The following is a 19,496-nucleotide window of genomic DNA, read 5'->3' as shown; positions in this document are numbered from 1 at the left end:
TTTTCAGATTAGTTTTAAATCTTGTGCCTTACTCCATAAAGAAAGAAATCAGTTGGAGAAGCATAATACAGGTACCAATGTTAGCAGTGAGAGAGTCGGTTTGATCAGCTGTAGGGAGCAGTGAGTGAGTCGGTTTGATCAGCTGTAGGGAGCAGTGAGAGAGTCAGTTTGATCAGCTGTCGGGAGCAGTGAGAGAGTCGCTTTGATCAGCTGTCGGGAGCAGTGAGAGAGGAGCTTTGATCAGCTGTAGGGAGCAGTGAGAGAGGAGCTTTGATCAGCTGTAGGGAGCAGTGAGAGAGTCGGTTTAAACAGCTGTAGGGAGCAGTGAGACAGTCGGTTTGATCCGCTGTAGGGAGCAGTGAGTGAGGAGCTTTGATCAGCTGTAGGGGGCAGTGAGAGAGTCAGTTTGATCAGCTGTAGGGAGCAGTGAGAGAGTCGGTTTGATCAGCTGTAGGGAGCAGTGAGAGAGTCGGTTTGATCAGCTGTAGGGGGGCAGTGAGAGAGTCGCTTTGATCAGCTGTAGGGAGCAGTGAGAGAGGAGCTTTGATCAGCTGTAGGAAGCAGTGAGAGAGTCGGTTTAAACAGCTGTAGGGAGCAGTGAGAGAGGAGCTGTGATCAGCTGTAGGGAGCAGTGAGGGAGTCGGTTTAAACAGCTGTAGGGAGCAGTGAGACAGTCGGTTTGATCAGCTGTAGGGAGCAGTGAGAGATTCGGTTTGATCAGCTGTAGGGAGCAGTGAGAGAGACGGTTTGGTCAGCTGTAGGGAGCAGTGAAAGAGTCGGTTTAATCAGCTGTAGGGAGCAGTGAGAGAGGAGCTGTGATCAGCTGTAGGGAGCAGTGAGGGAGGAGCTTTGATCAGCTGTAGGGAGCAGTGAGAGAGGAGCTTTGATCAGCTGTAGAGATCAGCGACTCTCTCACTGCTCCCTACAGCTGATCAAACTGACTCTCTCACTGCTCCCTACAGCTGATCAAACCGACTCTCGCACAGCTTCCTACAGCTGATCAAACCGACTCTCGCACAGCTTCCTACAGCTGATCAAACCGACTCTCTCACTGCCCCCTACAGCTGATCAAACCGACTCTCTCACTGCTCCCTACAGCTGATCAAACCGACTCTCTCACTGTTCCCTACAGCTGGTCAAAGCTCCTCTCTCTGCTCCCTACAGCTGGTCAAACCGACTCTCTCACTGCTCCAGACAGCTGATCAAAGCTCCTCTCTCTGCTCCCTACAGCTGATCAAACCGACTGTCTCACTGCTCCCTACAGCTGATCAAACCGACTCTCTCACTGCTCCCTACAGCTGATCAAAGCTTCCTCACTGCTCCCTACAGCTGATCAAACCGTCTCTCTCACTGCTCCCTACAGCTGATCAAACCGACTCTCTCACTGCACCCTACAGCTGATCAACCCGACTCTCTCACTGCTCCCCACATCTGATCAAACCGACTCTCTCACTGCTCCCGACAGCTGATCAAACCGACTCTCTCACTGCTCCCTACAGCTGATCAAACCGTCTCTCTCACTGCTCCCTACAGCTGATCAAACCGTCTCTCTCACTGCTCCCTACAGCTGATCAAACTGACTCTCTCACTGCTCCCTACAGCTGACCAAAGCTCATCTCTCATTGCTCCCTGCAGCTGATCAAAGCTCCTCTCTCACTGCTCCCTACAGCTGATCAAACCAACTCTCTCACTACTCCCTACAGCTGATCAAACCGTCTCTCTCACTGCTCCCTACAGCTGATCAAAGCTCCTCTCTCACTGCTCCCTACAGCTGATCAAACTGACTCTCTCACTGCTCCCTACAGCTGACCAAAGCTCATCTCTCATTGCTCCCTACAGCTGATGAAAACTCCTCCCTCACTGCTCCCTACAGCTGATCAAAGCGACTCCCTCACTGCTACCACAGCTGATCAATGCAACTCTTTCATGTTACCCCATAATTATTATTCCATCTGCTGCCATTTCTCACAGTTTGATATAAATATTCTCAATTGGTGCGTGTAAAAGATGTTGCATTGGACAATTTTACATCATCGGCACAGCCATTTGGCAACAAAGCTTAACTGAGTTCAGGAAACACTGCATCGTGATAAACCCGATTAATATATCAAGCTTATTTTTCAATTTGATTCTTCAGTTCGGCCTTGGTCGAAAGCCTAAGAAACTCTAAATAAACAGATACCTGCCCTGAGGTTTTCCCTGATACCAGTCTCCTTCGTAGACTGCATCCTTAAATCGAGGGTTATTGATAAAAGTGTAGGCCGCAAAGCGACAAGCAGGCACACAGCATGAATCTTCAAAGCCTTCTTCACCCCACAAAGGGAAATCCAGCTTGCCATCCAGATGCTGCCGAATGGCTTGCTTGAGCTTCCAAAACCATACCATCTGTGAATCAGAACAGAACACAACAGGGTGAATATGCAAAGATAGTTTGCATTTAAATGACATTGTTCACAACCTCAGAGTATCTCGAAACTCTTTCTAGCAAAGTATGTTATGAAGTATAATTATTGTTGTAAAGTAGAAAACAGTAGCCAAATGGCATACAGCAATGTTGTTCTGTCACATTCATGCCATTCAAACTTCTGAACTATAAATATTAAATTCTGACGTATAAACCAGAAATGGACTCTTTCCAAGAACAAAATGAAGTTGAGGTGTCAGGTGACCTTTTTTCTTGCCAACACATGGAACTATAAGAACAGTTAACTCATTGTCATGTCCAGTCAAGTCGAGGCAACATCATTAAATTGCTCCTACTTTTGATGAGAGCTGCAGTTCTCCAACTGGGTTCAAAATATAGATTGCAGCCTCAACTAGAACATAGCATGTTGTCACAAACATAGCAACCAGAAGAAATGCAAAAACAGTGAATGCGAAAGGATCTATTTATCACTATGGTCTGCGGATGAGTGACATCTAGACTCCATTGTCTGACAATGACCTAACCATCGGAACCTTTGATCAGGACCATGGGAAATGGTGCACTAGTCACATGATAGCGATAAAAGGTGCGATTCTCCATTTCAGAGACTAAGTGCTGATGCCGGCACTGAATCGCGGGTGTTCTACAGTCCTAGTGGCAGTGCTGGTCCCCCAAGCGAGAGAGGACCAGAGGGGGCCCACCGAACCTCCGTCCTTTCACCATCGCAGAGCAGAGGGAGATGGATCTGGTTAGTGGGGTTAGAGAGCTGGCAGTTACAGAGGCGAAGGTTGGCATCGGAGATCCATGTGAGCCCCCAATACTTGCAGGATTGCCTGATAACTATTCAGGTCTATCCGGGATCCCGCATCCCCAGCCACAATCCCGCAACTCGCCTGGCAAGGAGACAAGAGCTGCTGGTGACACATGCCCCAGCCTGAGCCCCTCAGAACCCTGGATCACATGTCCGGGGATGACACGTACGTCTCGTCACTGCTGTCACCGACACCCTCCACCATCGCAGAGATCCTCACCTCGCTTAGGAACATTAGTGAAGAGGCTCCTGGGGCACTATCTGGTGCTCAACCCACACATGCAGTGAGTGGTACATCAGGTAGAGGTAGGAACGCCCGAGGGGTGGACAGTCGGAAAGCGGACTGCACGGTCAGATGGTGGTGCCGACAATGCATGTCAACCAGGCCAACACCACACAGGTGGCATCTGCAGTGGAGGCCTTGGTTGCAAAAGTATCTGCCATGGGTCAAGATGTCCAAAGCCTGGGGCATTCTGTGCGAGTGGTGGCCAATGCACAGGACAGAGCGGCCATGTCACAAAGGGCCAGAGTTGCGGGTGTCGATGGCATTGGCCTGGTGCTGGCTGGCCTGAGCCTGTCCCAGAGGGGCGTCGCACATTCCCTGTGCTCCATGGCCACGAGCAGAGACCCTGGTCAAGATGAGAGGGGATCTCTAGAACTGGCAATGACAGGTAGCTGGCAAGCCCCTGAAGCTCGTTCTGGCCGCAACCCATCCCAATGAGTAGCTCAGTGCTCATCGGACCGCAAGAGATGTACTGGAACACCGCAGCACCTCTGAATCTCCACCTATCCCTGTGGCATCTGATGGGCAGCAGGAAAATCAGAGTGGCACCACTCTACCTGCGAAACCCAGAAAACTGTTGGGCTTCATGGACTACCCATCCTGGCCCTCCTCTGAGTTGAACAAGGCCTGCTGTTCATGAAGACGTCATGCACACTGCTTGGGTATCGGGTGCAGACGTGCATGGTGTGCAGCTGGTGGTCACACACTGACTGCATATTGAGGGTTTGCGAAGGGCACCCCCTCAGGCAGTGGTGCTCACAGGAGGACATGCTTTCTGCTGATCACCCCTTGGGCCTGGGGCATACCAGCGATGGCAGTGAATTCCACTGTCCGGGCAACCTGGTGGGCTCGGTTCATATTCAATTTGATGTATTGTGCTGCCTGGACATACAGGGCCTCTGTTAAGCATGGATGCAACTGTGCAGGGAGGTCTGCAAGATCGCAGGTAGGACCCAACTTGGAGTCTGGAAGGAACCCGTGACATAAACATTCAGGGCGTCTGTCACCTTGACAGCCAGCAGGCGCAGATGTCCTTCCCGTGGCTCCAGATGCGCCATGATCTGGCAAATTTAGCAGGAGTGTTTAGCAACACGCTCGATTCAGTAGGCCCTCGAACGACAGGTGCTGTCGGTAGCAACACGCTCGATTCAGTAGGCCCTCGAACGACAGGTGCTGTCGGTATACACGGGGTCTGATGCAGTGCCTCCGTCCCACCTCCTCCTCGGCCCATTGGATGGTCGGCTCCCCATCCTCACCAGCTAGCTCCTGCTCCTCTGGGGCAGGCTCCGGTTCTGCAGGGCCCTCCCCAGCAGCTCCTGCTCGTGCAGCCACAGTGTGTCCGCTAGAGCTGCGGTGGCTCAGCAGATGCTAACCACTCCTGGTTGGATATCGAACTCCGTTATCTGCTGGGAGTGAAGCTTTTATTGCAAAAGGACGAGAGAAAGGTGTTGTTGCAATTATATAGGGTGTTGGTGAGACCACATTGTGTCCAGTTTTCGTCCCTTTATTTGAGGAACAACATGGTAGCATTGGAAGCAGCTTAGAGAGGTTCACCAGATTGATTCTGGGGGTGAAAGGGTTGATGTCTAGGGAGAGATTGAACAGTTTTGGGTTTATACTCACTGGAGTATTGAAGAATGAGAGGGGATCTGATCGAGGCATAAAAATACCAAGAGGGATCGATAAAGTAAATGCAGACCAAATGTTCCCCCTTGTCGGGAAATCTAGAAAGAGATGTCACAGATAAAGGTTGAGAGGCGGTAGATTTAAAACTGAGATGAGGAGGAATTACTTCTCGCAGAGGGTGGAACTTGCTGCCCCGTAGTGCGGTGAAATCTGAAACGTTAAAATGGTTTCAAGATAGATAGATATATGTCTGATTCTAAAAACAGGTTGAAGGGATATGGGGAACCAGCAGTGAGGTGGATTTGAGACCAGGAAGCGATCAGCCATGATCTGATTGAATAGTGCAGCAGGCATGAAAGGCTGAATTGCCTACTTCTGCTCCTAATTTCTATGTTTCTATTAGCATGGTGAGTACCCCTGTCCAACGGGCTGCACGGTGGCCCTGGATTGCACTGCAGCTCCTGCCCCGGCATGTTCCCCTCCCCGCCTCCCATTTCCACCCCCACCCCTTCCACTAACCGGAATTATATCGGGTTGCTCAAATAATTACTCCTGTTTTGTCGGACTCCATAAAAATAAGGATGTGAGGCAACCCGCCTCTACCACCCTGCCAGGCGGTGCATTCCAGACCTTCACCACCCTCTGGGTAAATAAGTTTTTCCCCACTTCACCACCTAAACCTCCTGCCCCTCACCTTGAACTTGTATCCCCCTGTGACTGACTCTTCAACTAAGGGGAACAGCTGCTCCCTATACATCCTGTCCAAGCCTCTCAATCTTGTACACCTCAATCAGGTCACCCCCTCAGTCTTCTCTGCTCCAACAAAACAGCCCAAGTCTATCCAACCTCTCTTCATAGGTTAAATGTTCCATCCCAGGCAACAACCTGGTGAATTTCCACTGCACCATCTTCCTATAATGTGACCACCAGTTGCAGCCTCACCAAAGCTTTATACAACTCCAACATGACCCCCATGCTTTTGTAATCTATGCATCAATTGATAACGGCAGGTGTCCCATTTGCCTTTTTCACCATTCTGTTAACCTTCCCTCCCGCCTGAAGGGATCTATGGACAAGCATACCAAGATCCCTTTGTTCCTCGGAAATTCCTAGTGTCAGGCCATTCACTGAATACTTCCTTGTCACATTACTCCTTCCAAAGTGTATCACCTTACACTTTTCAGGGTTAAATTCTATCTGCCCACTTTTCTGCCCACTTGACCATCCCATCTATATCCTCCTGTTTCCCAAGACACTCAACCTCGCTGTTAACCACCCTGAAATCTTTGTGTCATCCGCAAACTTACTGATCCTACCCTCCACATCGTCATCTATATCATTTATATAAATGATCAATAACTGGGGACCCTGTGCTATGACACTGGACACTGATTTCTAGTCACTAAGATGTGGAGATGCCGGTGTTTGACTGGGGTGAGCACAGTAAGAAGTCTTACAACACCAGGTTAAAGTCCAACAGATTTGTTTCAAACACGAGCTTTCGGTGGACTGCTCCTTCCTCAGACCTGGTCTTAGGGAACCAGGATACTGGTGTTGCAAGACTTCGTACTCTAGTCACTAACGCAGCCGTCTGTCATCACTCTCTGTCTCTTACAACTCAGCCAATTTTGAATCTACCTTATCAAAGTACCCTGTACCCCATGTACCTTCTTTATAAATCTCCCATGTGGGACCTTGTCAAAGACTCCGCTGAAATCCATGTAAACTACACTCACCTACACTCCTGGTCACAAGCTCAAAATATTCAATCCAATTCTTTAGGCATGACTTCCCTCTGACAAAGCCATGCTGACTATCCCTGATCAAACCTTAACTCTCCAAGTGTAGATAGATTCTCTCCTTCAGAATTTTCTCCAATAGTTTTCCTACCACTGACGTGAGACTTATTGTCCTGTAGCTCTCTGGCTTATCTCTACAACCTTTTTTAACTTGTGGGTCAACATTGGCTGTTCTCCATTCCTCACCTCCCCTGAGGCTAGAGAGAAATTAGAGCCCCTACAATCTCCACCCTCACTTTCCACAGTATCCTGGGATGCAATTCATCCAGACCTGGAGATTTGTCCACTTTTAAGTCCGCCATGACCTCCACTACCTTGTCACTCCCTATGACAATTTACTCAAGAACCTCACAATCTCTCTCCCCAAATTCTATATCTGCCTCCTCATTCTCTTGAGTGAAGACATAGATAAAATATTCATTCAACAACCTACCAATGTCCTCTGGCTCCACCCAGAGATTTCCCGTTGGTCCCCACTCTTTCCTGGTTATCCTCTTCCCATTGATGTACCTATAAAATATCTTGGGATTTTCCCTACTTTTACTAGCCTTAAACCCCATCCTGAACTTTCTGTACTCCACAAATGCCTCCATTGACTTGCTAAAAGCCTCTCGTTTCCTTCTCATCGTGTCCTGATATGTCTCTGGTCATCCGTGGTTCTCTGGCTTGTTACTCCTTCCTATTTCCCTAGAGGGAACATGTTGGGCCTGTACTCTCTCCATTTACTTTTTGAATGCCCCCCCACTGCTCTTCTGTAGATTTCCCTGCTAGCAACTCTTTCCAGTGTACCTTGGCCAGATCCTGATTTATTTTACTAAATTCCTCTCTCCCCCACTCCACAACCTTTTTTTTACAACTTGTCCATTTCTTTGTCCATAACAAACTTAAACTGTACCATGTTGTGGTCGCTATCACCAAAATGCTGCCCCACAAACACATCAACCACCTGTCCAGCTTCATTCCCTAGAATTAGGTCCAGCACTTGCATCATCTCTTGTTGGACTCTCTACATATTGACCTAAAAAGTTCTCCTGCATACTGGTGGGTGTTTGGAAATTACTACCTGAAAGGGTCGTGGAGGCAGAGATCCTCATAACATTTGATAAGTATTTAGATGTGCACTTGTGGTGCAGGACATACAAGGCTATGGGCGAAGTGCTGGGAAATGGGATTAGAATGGTTGGGTGGTTGTTTTTGACTGGCACAGACATGATGGGCCTTTTCTGTGCTGAATGACTGTATGGCTCAACTGGGTGGAAGCCATACAGCAGACGAAGTCTAATTTTCATGCCACTAGCTCCCTTTTCTTTCCGATGAAGTGTTCAAATTAACCCTGGAGTGAAGTTCCCTCTATTCAAATCAACATTCTCGGAAGAATTCCTCTGTTCATTATCTCCAAGTATGTTCTAAAAAATGAATTTAGGATTTCACTTGAAATAGCAAAAATAAATAACTTGTTTTTTTTTTATTTCGTCCTCAGAACGTCCCAAAGTGCTTCACAGCTAAATAATTAATTTTATGGTCTCGTCACTGTTATTATATTGTTATCCAATTTGATCACAGTAACACTGCACAAACAGAGAGATAATGACGAGCAGTTGCTTTTGGTTGAAATGTAAATGCAGTTAAAGACAACGTGTGAACTTCCTTGCATTCGTCAAATACAATTGTATCTTGAACCATGCAGTGAAAGCCTTGACTTGACATTTGATCCAAAGTACACACTACTTTCATGAAGCATTCCCTTATAACTGTACTGGAGTATTCGTTTAGATCAGTGTTTTTCAAAGTCGGGGGCGTGACCTGCGGGTGGGTGTCGGGAGGGTCACGGAGCCATTGTCCGCGACGCTCCTGATCGCGCAAATCCCCACGCAGCAGCCGGCTTTTAATACCGGCGGGTGCAAGGGGCCGCGAACCTGTTAAAAAAAAAGTCGGCCGCATTGCGCAAGTGTGCCCGATCATCGTGTGCGCATGTGCAATGTAGCCGATTTTTTTACATGTTCGCAGAATGCACATGCACGCCGATAATCAGGCGCGCATTCGCAGTGCGGCCGCTATTTGTTTTAAACCATGGCAACTTTTTGTTTTACAAGTTCTGCTGTAGTTTTTATTCATTTATTTTATTCATTTAATACTTTTTTCATTTATTTTATTCATTTTATTTTTTTTTACAAGTTCGGAGGGGGTTTATTCATTTTTTTCATTTATTTTACTCATTTTATTTTTTTTATAAGCTCGGGGGGGGGGGGTTTATTTGTTAAAAATTTACAGCAAAAATATGCAGAACTTTGGACAGATGGAGACTCCATGCTTTCCGACACCGGAAGGCTTCACCTTCATCCAACAGGTTCCATTGCAGGAGTGTGTACGAGGGCCAAAGGGACCCAAAGCCATTTCCTCCATTTTTGTCAGCAGCAAACAAGGTAAGAGAAAATGGCGGGTCAAGCAGGTCGGCCGGCGTGGGTCGCGTAGGTCGGCCGGCGTGGGTCGCGTAGGTCGGCCGGCGTGGGTCGCGTAGGTCGGCCGGCGTGGGTCGCGTAGGTCGGCCGGCGTGGGTCGCGTAGGTCGGCCGGGGTGGGTCGCGTAGGTCGGCCGGCGTGGGTCGCGTAGGTCGGCCGGCGTGGGTCGCGTAGGTCGGCCGGCGTGGGTCGCGTAGGTCGGCCGGCGTGGGTCGCGTAGGTCGGCCGGCGTGGGTCGCGTAGGTCGGCCGGCGTGGGTCGCGTAGGTCGGCCGGCGTGGGTCGCGTAGGTCGGCCGGCGTGGGTCGCGAAGGTCGGCCGGTTATTAAAAATGGGTCCCCGGAAAAAAAGTTTGAACAACACTGGTTTAGATCATGTTCACAAGGCTTGAATGGCTCAAGAAGCCAGAATGATGTCAAAAGATTCAAAGTGGCAACAGTGAGCGAACTCCTAGCATGTTGCCACTAACATCGCAAGCAGAAGAAATCTCCCTCAAGTCTCTGCTCGCTTCAATCTCAGAATCACCAGTGAACCTTTATTTCCTACACAGCTATCTGGAATTCAAGTTTGGAGTCAAGGAGCAGTTCTGAGATATAATCTTAGGCCAAACAGCAATTCCAGAGTGTCAAAATGCATTTCACAAAGGATCTTAACACAGCGAGAACGGTAGGCATCGATTCCACCTGTCTGAACTGCTTCAGAGTTCAGGGGCTGGATTCTCCGCCGGCGGGATGCTCCGTTTTTCCGGCAGTCCGGGGCTTTCCCGACATCGTGGGGCTGCCCCACAATGGGAAACCCCATTGACTGGCCGGCGTAACGGAGCATCCCGCCGGTAGGGTGAAACAGAAATGTGGTGCGGCAGGGCGGAGAATCCAACCTCAGAAGGCCCCAAACACTCTCTCCTCTCTCCCCCCCCCCCCCCCCCCCCCCCCCCCCGAACTTTTGTCAGTGTCCAAACTTTTCACTCACCTTATCCTGGGAATCTTCCATGGTGAATATAAATTCTTCCTCTGGGACAATGACCTTCAATTGATTTCTGAACAAAACAGAAATACATTATGTCGATATGGTATACAAGAAGAGACTCCAAGTTCCTGAGTGGAAAAGACTTTGCGGCCCATTAGCTAAATTGTTACATTTAGAGATAGACTGTGCAAAACCACAGGCCATGATTTGCTTAGAAGTTAGGTATAAATTTGAAGAATGTTCACTCAAACTTTCCAGCCACCAACTTTGGCTGAGCGCTGACACTTTTCATTATAAAGTATGGAAAAAGACCAATACAGGAGCTATGCCAAGGATGGGGTAGGGGATTGGTGGGAGGGTGCTGTTGCTGCTGAGGAGGTGAAACAACACTATTCGCTTAACATTTATCCAAGGTGAACAAATAATTCTACTGCATGATCCACCCAGATGAGCTGCAGGACATCATTCTGTACTTCAATGGACAACTAACCGTAATCATTGGATGGAGACAAGGGCCGGGCCGTACCGGCGGCAAATAGCGGTGTGAACCATTCCGGCGTCGGGCCGCCCGGAAGGTGCGGAACCTTCGGTGCTGGACTGGTTGACGCTGCGCCAACAGGACTCCTCCGTCCGGCGCGAGTTGACCAATGCGCAGGAGCACCAGCGTGTTCTGCCGCATGCGCAGAACCGCTGGCGTGTTTCCTGCGCATGCGCAGGGGATTTCTTCTCCATGCCAGCCATCGCGGGGCCTTACAGAGGCTGGCGCAGAGGGAAAGAGTGACCCTATGGCACAGGCCCGCCCGCAGATCGGTGGGTCCCGATCGCAAGTCAGGCCACCGTGGGGCCACCCACAGGCCGGGTCACCCACAGGCCGGATCCCCCTGCACCCCCCCCCCCCCCCCGAGGATTCCGTAAGCCACCATCCAAGCCAGGTCCCGCCGGTGGACCTTGTCTAATCCACGCCGGCGGGACTGTCAGAAAACGGGCGGTTGCTCAGCCCATCGGGGCCCGGAGAATCGGCGGGGGGGGGGGGGGGGGGAGGGGAGGGGGCTGCCAATGGCCCCCAACTGGCGCAGCGCGTTCCCTGCCTCCGCCCAAAAACTTTCCCTGCCTCCGCCCAAAAACTGGCGCCAGAGAATTCGGCAGCCACCGTCGGAGCGGCGGGGTGGGATTCACGCCGCCCTCCAGCGATTCTCCGACCCAGCGAGGGGCAGAGCTTCTTCCTCGGAAGTAAAAATTGTGCATAAACCTCCTCTCTCACTTTACTCATGATTATCGGGGCACCCAGAAGACAATTCTGGTAAAGCCACAATTTCTTTGAAGATGGCACTTCCCTGATGTCTTTGCATTTGGTAACGCTGCCCAAGGGTCCCTTCTCTTAACTACCAGACGAGTGGTTCCACCATAACGTAACCAGATTGGCGCTCACGGTTCATGGCAGAAATCAATTGCTGCTGGTAGGTTATGTAGCTCTGATGATTAACAACTAAAAGCCTTAAAGAAATTTTTATTAGTTGCTCAGGGTGAAACCTCATCAAAAGCTGTTGCCTTCTAACTTGCAAGGTTACTTCATCTCCAACCACATAACACTCCACCAGTCCTGCAGCTGTGTGTCAGATTAATTTACAAATTCAAGTCCAAGAGGAGGCCTTAAATCCACAATCTTCTCACAAGAGTAAATATGTTGAGATGCTCCTGCCCAAGCTCACACAATTCCAGGGACCCTCCCTCTGCAGCCAGGCAACGGCAGAGGCACACATGAGCAATGGACTTACCTTCTGCCCCCCCCCCCCCCCCCCATCCCGCCCGAGGTCCAGCATGCCAGGCTAGGGTGTCACTGCCAGGGTGGTGAAGCCAAGGAGCAATACCAGGGGGCGAGGCCTGAAGGGGGTGGGGGGTTGGATCATTCATGTTGGGGGGGGTAACCAGTTATTCCCTTGGTGGTGTGGGGGACGGGGGAGAATGCCCCTTCTTGATGAGGGGCTGGGGTACGGCACTTATCAGTTGGGGTAGGGTCACCATTTGTGTTGTGGGGGGACGGGGATTGGCCTTTCTCTGGCCACTGGTCTCGGGGCATTCGTTCAGAATTGCAGCCCAAAACCAATTAAGGGTTGGGAAACCGGCGTGTTTACCGCTATGCATAATTCTGCATAGTAACGGGTGCATGAATACCATCTCGGCAATGCTCCTAATGTATTTCTTTCTTCGCAGGTGGTAACACTTTGGGCGGGAAATCGCGGTCAGCGATCGGCCGGGGAATCCATGTCGGCATCGAAATCAGCTGCTTTTGCAATGCTCCGCCACCTCCAAAATGGCATACTCTAGGAGTACGCCGCAAGCCGTATGGATGGCCTCAGGACATTAATGGAAGCCCCCCCCCCCCCCATTGCTCCGCCCCCGGCCGGTCGAGTTACCAACGGCGTGGGTCTCTCATGCTATTTTTTGGGGGGAACTCGGCATGGTGGCTGCGGACTGAATCCAGCGCCGCCACAGTCGTGGGGAGAGCCGATCCACGGACGGGGGGGGGGGGGACTTTGGCAGGGGCTGGGGGCACTAGTGTGGGGTGTTCCAGTGGATGGTGAGCCTGGCCAAAGGGGGGGCACTATTTGTCAGGCCGGGTCCACGTGCGGCCTGCGCGATGTTGCACGGCACGGCCACGGTAGGCCGCTGCCGTGCGCATGCGCGGCCATGGACACCACAATTCTACGGCCGTATCGGCAGCTAGAGCCGGGTGCTCTATCGGTGGCCGTTTTGCGCCTGGACATAGTCTTCAAATCGGAGAATCCAGCCCATAAGTTTCTGAAACAGAGAATCCCGCAAACTAACCTGTCTTTGGAATGATGAGATGAACAAGATAATGAAAGTCAAGGGGAAAGCCACCAAAATGCTGGGCGTGATGTCGAATAACTTTTTAGTTGATGAAACATGCAACCATTTTGACAGGAGATTAGTGCCACGTTGCCCTATGTGACTGCTTGCAAGATGTGGCAGATTCCAGTGAGTAGCCCCATTAAACAGAGATGTTGTGCACACTGTTTTCATTCAGGTTAAGGCAAGAGAAGTGCTCCCTTAAAGCTCATGGGTGGAGATGCCCTCCTGCCAAAAGCCCTTCCCCTCCTCCTATCCGTGAGAGGCTTGTTCTCAAGTTCAACTGCGAGTGTTTAAAAGAGGACACTGAGCATTGTCATCCAAACTTACAACATTGGTGTCAAGTCAGTGTTGCAGGAGACTGCCATCACAATCTACCTACTCTGTGCGCACACACATCTCCAGTGCATGCTCATAACATCCTGAACTAAAATGAGGTCTGGCACGAAAAAAATAGCTCTAAGCTAATCAGTATTACTCCAATCAGAGGCCGAAACTTTTATTGAACATCAGCAAGCCTCCCCCTCTTCCCCCAGCCCATCAGCCTGCAAGCAACCCACACGGTTTTACTTCTGCTTCCCACATGGTGGCATGGTGGCAGAGTGATTAGCACTGCTGCCTCACAGCACCAGGGACCCTGGTTCAATTCCAGCTTGGGTGACTGGCTGTGTGGAGTTCACATGTTCTCGCTGTGTCTGCATGGGTTTCCTCCGGGTGCTCTGGTTTCCTCCCACAGTCCAAAGATGTGCAGGTTAGGTAGATTGGCCATGCTAAATTGCTCCTTATAATCTTTATTAGTGTCACAAGTAGGCTTACATTAACTCTGCAATGAAGTTACAGTGAAAATTCCTCAGTCGCCACTGAGGGAGAATTCAGAATGTCCAATTCATCTAATAAGCACGTCTTTCGAGACTTGTGGTAAGAAACTGGAGCACCCGGATGAAACCCACACAGAAGCAGGGAGGACGTGCAGACTCCGCACAGACAGTGACCCAAGACAGGAATCGAACCCGGGCCCCTGAAGCTGTGAAGCAACTGTGCCGCCGAAAGGTTAGTGTCCCAAAGGTTAGGTGAGGTTACTGGGATAGGAGGGGGCATGGACCTAGGTAGGGTGCTCTTTCAGAGGGTTGGTGCAGACCTGATGGGCCGAATGGCCTGTTTCTACACTGTAGAGATTCTATGATTCATGGCCAGCTCTGCTGTTGGGTAAGTGCCAGTGGTGGCTGAATGAGGTCCTTAAATGAGCATTCCTGTCTGATTAAATGCCCCCCATGGCTAAAAATGCCATGGGAGAGGGCATTAAATTCTACCCATACTTGTTCATGTACCATGGAAACGTACACCAACTACTGCAGACAGAAGAGGATATGCGTGTGCCCCCCTCCTTTTGTACACAGAGCAATAATTGAAACACTTTCCTACTCACCTTTCAAGGCAAATATTATCCAGTGTTTCCACCCAAAGTGTGTCAAGCTTGTAGATGCTACTTTCGGAGCCCTAGGGAGATAAAGGAAAATGTAACTTAGAGTAAAGTAGGTAAATCTACAACTAATAATGCCGAAGGCACAAAGCTGTTAAAGAATCTGAGCTTATAAACTCAGTTCCGACTTGAGGTCTGGCAGTTTTTGGTCAGTGGCTGTACGCCAACCGTTAAGTAAAAGGTTGCAGGTAAAGTCCCGAGTCTTAGAACATACAATTTAGGCCGTTAGTTCAGTACTAAGGGAGATGAGACAACAATCTGAGCCTCTATCTGTCGTCTCAGTTAGTTGAACCGCTCAATTGGATTCCAGCATTGAAACGATCCACTCCCCCATCCCCGCGTAGCACTGTTAATTCTGGAGTCCCGCAAGAATTTATCGGCCCTCTATTTTTCATCAGCATACGGTCTTTTGGCAACGTCATCAGAGAGCACTGACAGCTAGTTACTGCCTCGCCACCACTTACCTTGGTGACACCAATGCCTTTCTGTCGTCAGACTGCTCATCTGACATTCAGAACTGGCTGTACGGGAAAGTATTCCAATTTAACATCGAGTCCCAGCCACCAATTCCATTTCCCCTTATTGGTCACTGCCTAAGGCTGAACAGGAATGTTCTTAGCCTTGTGTTCTATTTGATCAAACTGAGCCCATTCCATATCCTCTCCATCCCTTTCACCTCTGTCATATTGCCCAATGCCCACCCTTGTCCAGTCAGCCTTCCGGCTGCTGAAAATCTCATCTATGCTTTGATCATCTCCAGGTTACCATTCCAGCATTTTCCAGCTTGACCTATCTTCCAACCCTCCCATAAATCTCAGCTCATCCAAATCCCACATCCTAACTCACGTCAAGCCACTTCCATCCATTATTCCTGTACTCATCAACCGACATTAGCTGCTGGTCCAGCAATCCCCCATTAAAAAAATTCTCATCCTTGTATTGAGACCTCTCTATAGACTTGCCTTTCTCCATCCCTAACAGCCCCAGATCCTCAGGCCCCCAAGACCTTTGCTTCAGAGCCATCCTAAATTCCCAGAGGAAGTCATCTGAAACATTTGATTAGATTCCGGCCTCTAACTTTCTCCCAAGAATTCAATACCCCGTGTATGCATGTATTCTCCGTTCCATTATTCGCAAAGCAGATTGACAAATGAAACTGTGTTAATTTCCCTGACAGAGAGCCCTTTACCTGAATCATCGCCAGGCAGTCATCAAAGAGCAAAAACCTGCCATCGGGACTCGACAAAGGGATATTTTTGCTGTCTTCTCTCAGACGACGTTCTGGAAGAAACAATAGCTCCTAAAACAGAAAATATCTGTGTAAGGTTTTGACAACCACCCACATGTGTTTTTGGAACCTGCACCATATTTGGAATTTATTCCTTAACCACTTTTTTAAAAAGGTTCAGTTTGATTTTGTGTTGGACAATTAACAGTCAAGACAATTGGGGAACAGGAGAGCTGAAAAGGGAGGGGGGGTGGGGGGTAAATCAGGTCAGTCCTGGTATGGGATTGTGTCAGACCTGAAAAAGGAAGGGGGTTGTCAGATCGAGTCTGACAGGTGGGAGGGAGGGGCTGTGCGTCCCCTGCCCTAGTGAATCTGGTCTAGGTTTTAAAAATAGTTATTCTGGAGTTAGAAGTATGCGAAACATGTTATGAAAAACCCTGTATGCAGATGTCAGGGACTCACCTGAACATTACTTGGGGCTGCCTCCAGGGCTCAGGATGGAGGCCACTGGCAGCCCTAGATTCCCGAATACCACAGCAGTGGGTGGAGGAGCATCTGTAGGTGCACCTTCAGATTCAGTGTCCTGCAGGAGTCCATCCTCCGACCTCAAAATATTCCTGGAGATCTATCTTCTTTCTCAGGAGGTCTCCTATCTTTATTGGGCAACACGGTAGAACAGTAGGTAGCACTGTTGCTTCACAGGGCCAGAGTGCACTTCGATTCACGCTTGGGTCACTATCTGTGCAGAGTGTGCACGTTCTCCCAGTGTCTGTGGGGGTTTCTTCCGGATGCTCCGGTTTCCTCCCACAAGTCCCGAAAGATGTCCTGTTAGGTGAATTGGACATTCTGAATTCTCCCTGTGTACCCGAACAGGCGCCGGAGTGTGGCGACTGGGGGATTTTCACAGTAACTACATTGCGCGTTTTCCCATCAGCCTCTGCAGTGAGGAAACATTCCCACATTCCTGCCCCGCCACGGGCTTAGTCCGGGATGGGAGAATTGTGCCCATTAACTCTGTTTCTCCTTTCACAAATGCTGACTGACCTGCTGAGGATTTCCAGCATGTTTTTTTCCTATTCCAAATATAGGAAAGTTGGGTGTGGTCACCGAGCATTGTGTCTGTGAACCTCTGACAGCACAACTTTGCTGACATCTGTCCACAGATACACATCACTTCCAGGATGTTGCCTGGTATGGAGGGTGCTAGCTATGAAGAAAGGTTGAGTAGATTAGGATTGTTTTTGTTGGAAAGACGGAGGTTGAGGGGGGACCTGATTGAGGTCTACAAAATTATGTGAGGTATGGACAGGGTGGATAGCAACAAGCTTTTCCCAAGAGTGGGGGTGTCAGTTACAAGGGGTCACGATTTCAAGGTGAGAGGGGGAAAGTTTAAGGGAGATGTGCATGGAAAGATTTTTACGCAGAGGGTGGTGGGTGCCTGGAACGCTTTACCAGCGGAGGTGGTAGAGGCGGGCACGATAGCATCATTTAAGAGGCATCTAGACAGGTATATGAATGGGCGGGAACAGAGGGAAGTAGACCTTGGAAAATAGGAGACAGGTTTAGATAAAGGATCTGGATCGGCACAGGCTGGGAGGGCCGAAGAGCCTGTTCCTGTGCTGTAATTTTCTTTGTTCTTTGTTGACACAAGTTCCTGCAACTTTTTGATGTCCAACAATGAATTACATTTTTCTCAGCTAAAGATGTTCTACAAGACTTCAATTGGTATATGATGCTCGAGCTCACAGGATGGCAAGGGCAGGAAGATTCAAATGAGAGGTGGTTTATGGCAAATTAGGTAGAGAGTCCAGTAGAAAAGCTGGTAGAATAAAGAGTGCAAGGGGAAATTGATGGCAGATAACATTAAAAAAAACACACAAAGCTGTTTCATACACATTTAAAATTAAAAGACTAGTTAAATAAATGTTATGGTCAATTGGGACAACTAGGAAAGATTATTGTGAAGAGAGATGACATGACTAAGGCACTGAATTGGGACCTTTGCACTTGCTTGCGCAAATGTAGCTGAGGAGAGGGGAATAAAGATACTGTATAGGATGAAAATACATTGGAAGTATTAAATAGGTTGGCATCACTCAAACGGTAACAAATTAACCATTTGAAAGTCCATAATCTCCGACATAGCAGATTTATATGGAAAATAAAATACATGGGATTAAAGAGACAGTGGTTACAGATGATACAAAATTTGATAATATAGTAAATAATGAGCAGGATAGAAGCAAACCTCAGGTGCTCAGACCAGTGAAATAGGCCAACACATGCTAGCTTCAAATTAGTGCAGGTAACTCTGACATTATGAACTTGGAAGAAACATTGTTCAGTATAATCGAAATGGTATGGTTTTGATGGGGTGGGTGTTCAACAATACAGGGACTGGATGAGTGCATGTTCACAAACCCATGAGGATGAAGAGGAAAGTTTATAAGACATTTAAGAAAGTGTTTGGGATACTTAACGTGGTAATGAGAAATCCAATTTATAAATTACTAGCTTAGTGTCAGCTGGACCAATGTACACAATTCTGGAAACCGGACTTCAGAAGGATATCTTGGCCTTAGAGAATACAGAGGAGGTTTCTCAGGATGGTATCAGGATGAGAGGATCCACTAAATGTAGATTTAGAACATAGAACATAGAACAGTACAGCACAGAACAGGCCCTTCGGCCCTCAATGTTGTGCCGAGCCATGATCATGATCTTAAATCATGATCATGATTTAAAGTGGATGCATGAAACAAAAAACCTGGCGATGTATGTGCATGAGTCTGTGATGGTCGCAAGACAAGAAGGATGGTAAATAAAGACGGACAACAAAGGTAAGGAAGTTACGTTAAACTTTCATAAAACACTGGCTAGGCTCAGCTGGCCAAATATGGGCATCGCAATATAGATATGATGCGACGGCCTTACAAGAGGGTGCAGAGGAGATTTATTTCAAACATACTCAGGCTAAAAGACATCAGTTTCATGAATATTCTTCAGAAGCTCGGGTTATACAGGGTCTTGGTGAGACCACACCTTGAGTATTGTGTGCAGTTTGGTCTCCTAGTTTGAGGAAGGGTATTCCTGCTATTGAAGGTGTCCAGCGAAGGTTCACCAGACTAATTCCCGGGATGGAAGGACTGACATATGAAGAAAAATTGGATTGATTGGACTTGTACTCACTGGAGTTTAGAAGAATGAGAGGGGATCTCATAGAAATATATAAAATCCTGATGGGACTGGACAGGCTGTATGCAGAAGGAATGTCCCCAATGTTGGGAACCTTTGATTCTCTCGTCTATTAAGAATCTCTCTACCACTTTCACTATCTTCTGAGAAAGAGTTCCAAAGTCGCACAAGCATCAAAAAAATATCCTCCTCCCTTCTGTCTTAAAATGCTGACACCTAATTTTTTTTTAAAACTAAGTGCCCCTTAGTTCTGGACTCACCCACAAGAGGAAATATCCTTTTCCATGTTCACCTTGTCAATACTGCTCAGGATCTTATATGTTTCAATTGAGTCACCCCTTCACTCTTCTAAACTCC

The 19,496-nt window shown here is 48.7% G+C and overlaps 1 protein-coding gene across 2 annotated transcripts in view; it reads right to left on the bottom strand.

The window, feature by feature from the left end:
- The window catches only part of LOC119972335 (ALS2 C-terminal-like protein), a 137,037-nt gene that overhangs the window by 55,947 nt on the left and 61,594 nt on the right, over positions 1 to 19,496 (bottom strand). For both annotated transcript variants that reach the window (XM_038808864.1, XM_038808865.1), the window contains exons 8-11: positions 15,906 to 16,016; positions 14,663 to 14,733; positions 10,372 to 10,438; positions 2,183 to 2,385 (exon numbers count right to left, since the gene is read on the bottom strand). In XM_038808864.1, the coding sequence (XP_038664792.1) occupies positions 2,183 to 2,385; positions 10,372 to 10,438; positions 14,663 to 14,733; positions 15,906 to 16,016 (452 nt within the window). The remainder of the gene's footprint in view (positions 1 to 2,182; positions 2,386 to 10,371; positions 10,439 to 14,662; positions 14,734 to 15,905; positions 16,017 to 19,496) is intronic.

This window comes from Scyliorhinus canicula, chromosome 10 (assembly GCF_902713615.1).
Source record: "Scyliorhinus canicula chromosome 10, sScyCan1.1, whole genome shotgun sequence".
NCBI lineage: Eukaryota > Metazoa > Chordata > Chondrichthyes > Carcharhiniformes > Scyliorhinidae > Scyliorhinus > Scyliorhinus canicula.
This window is presented reverse-complemented; position numbering and strand designations above follow the sequence as displayed.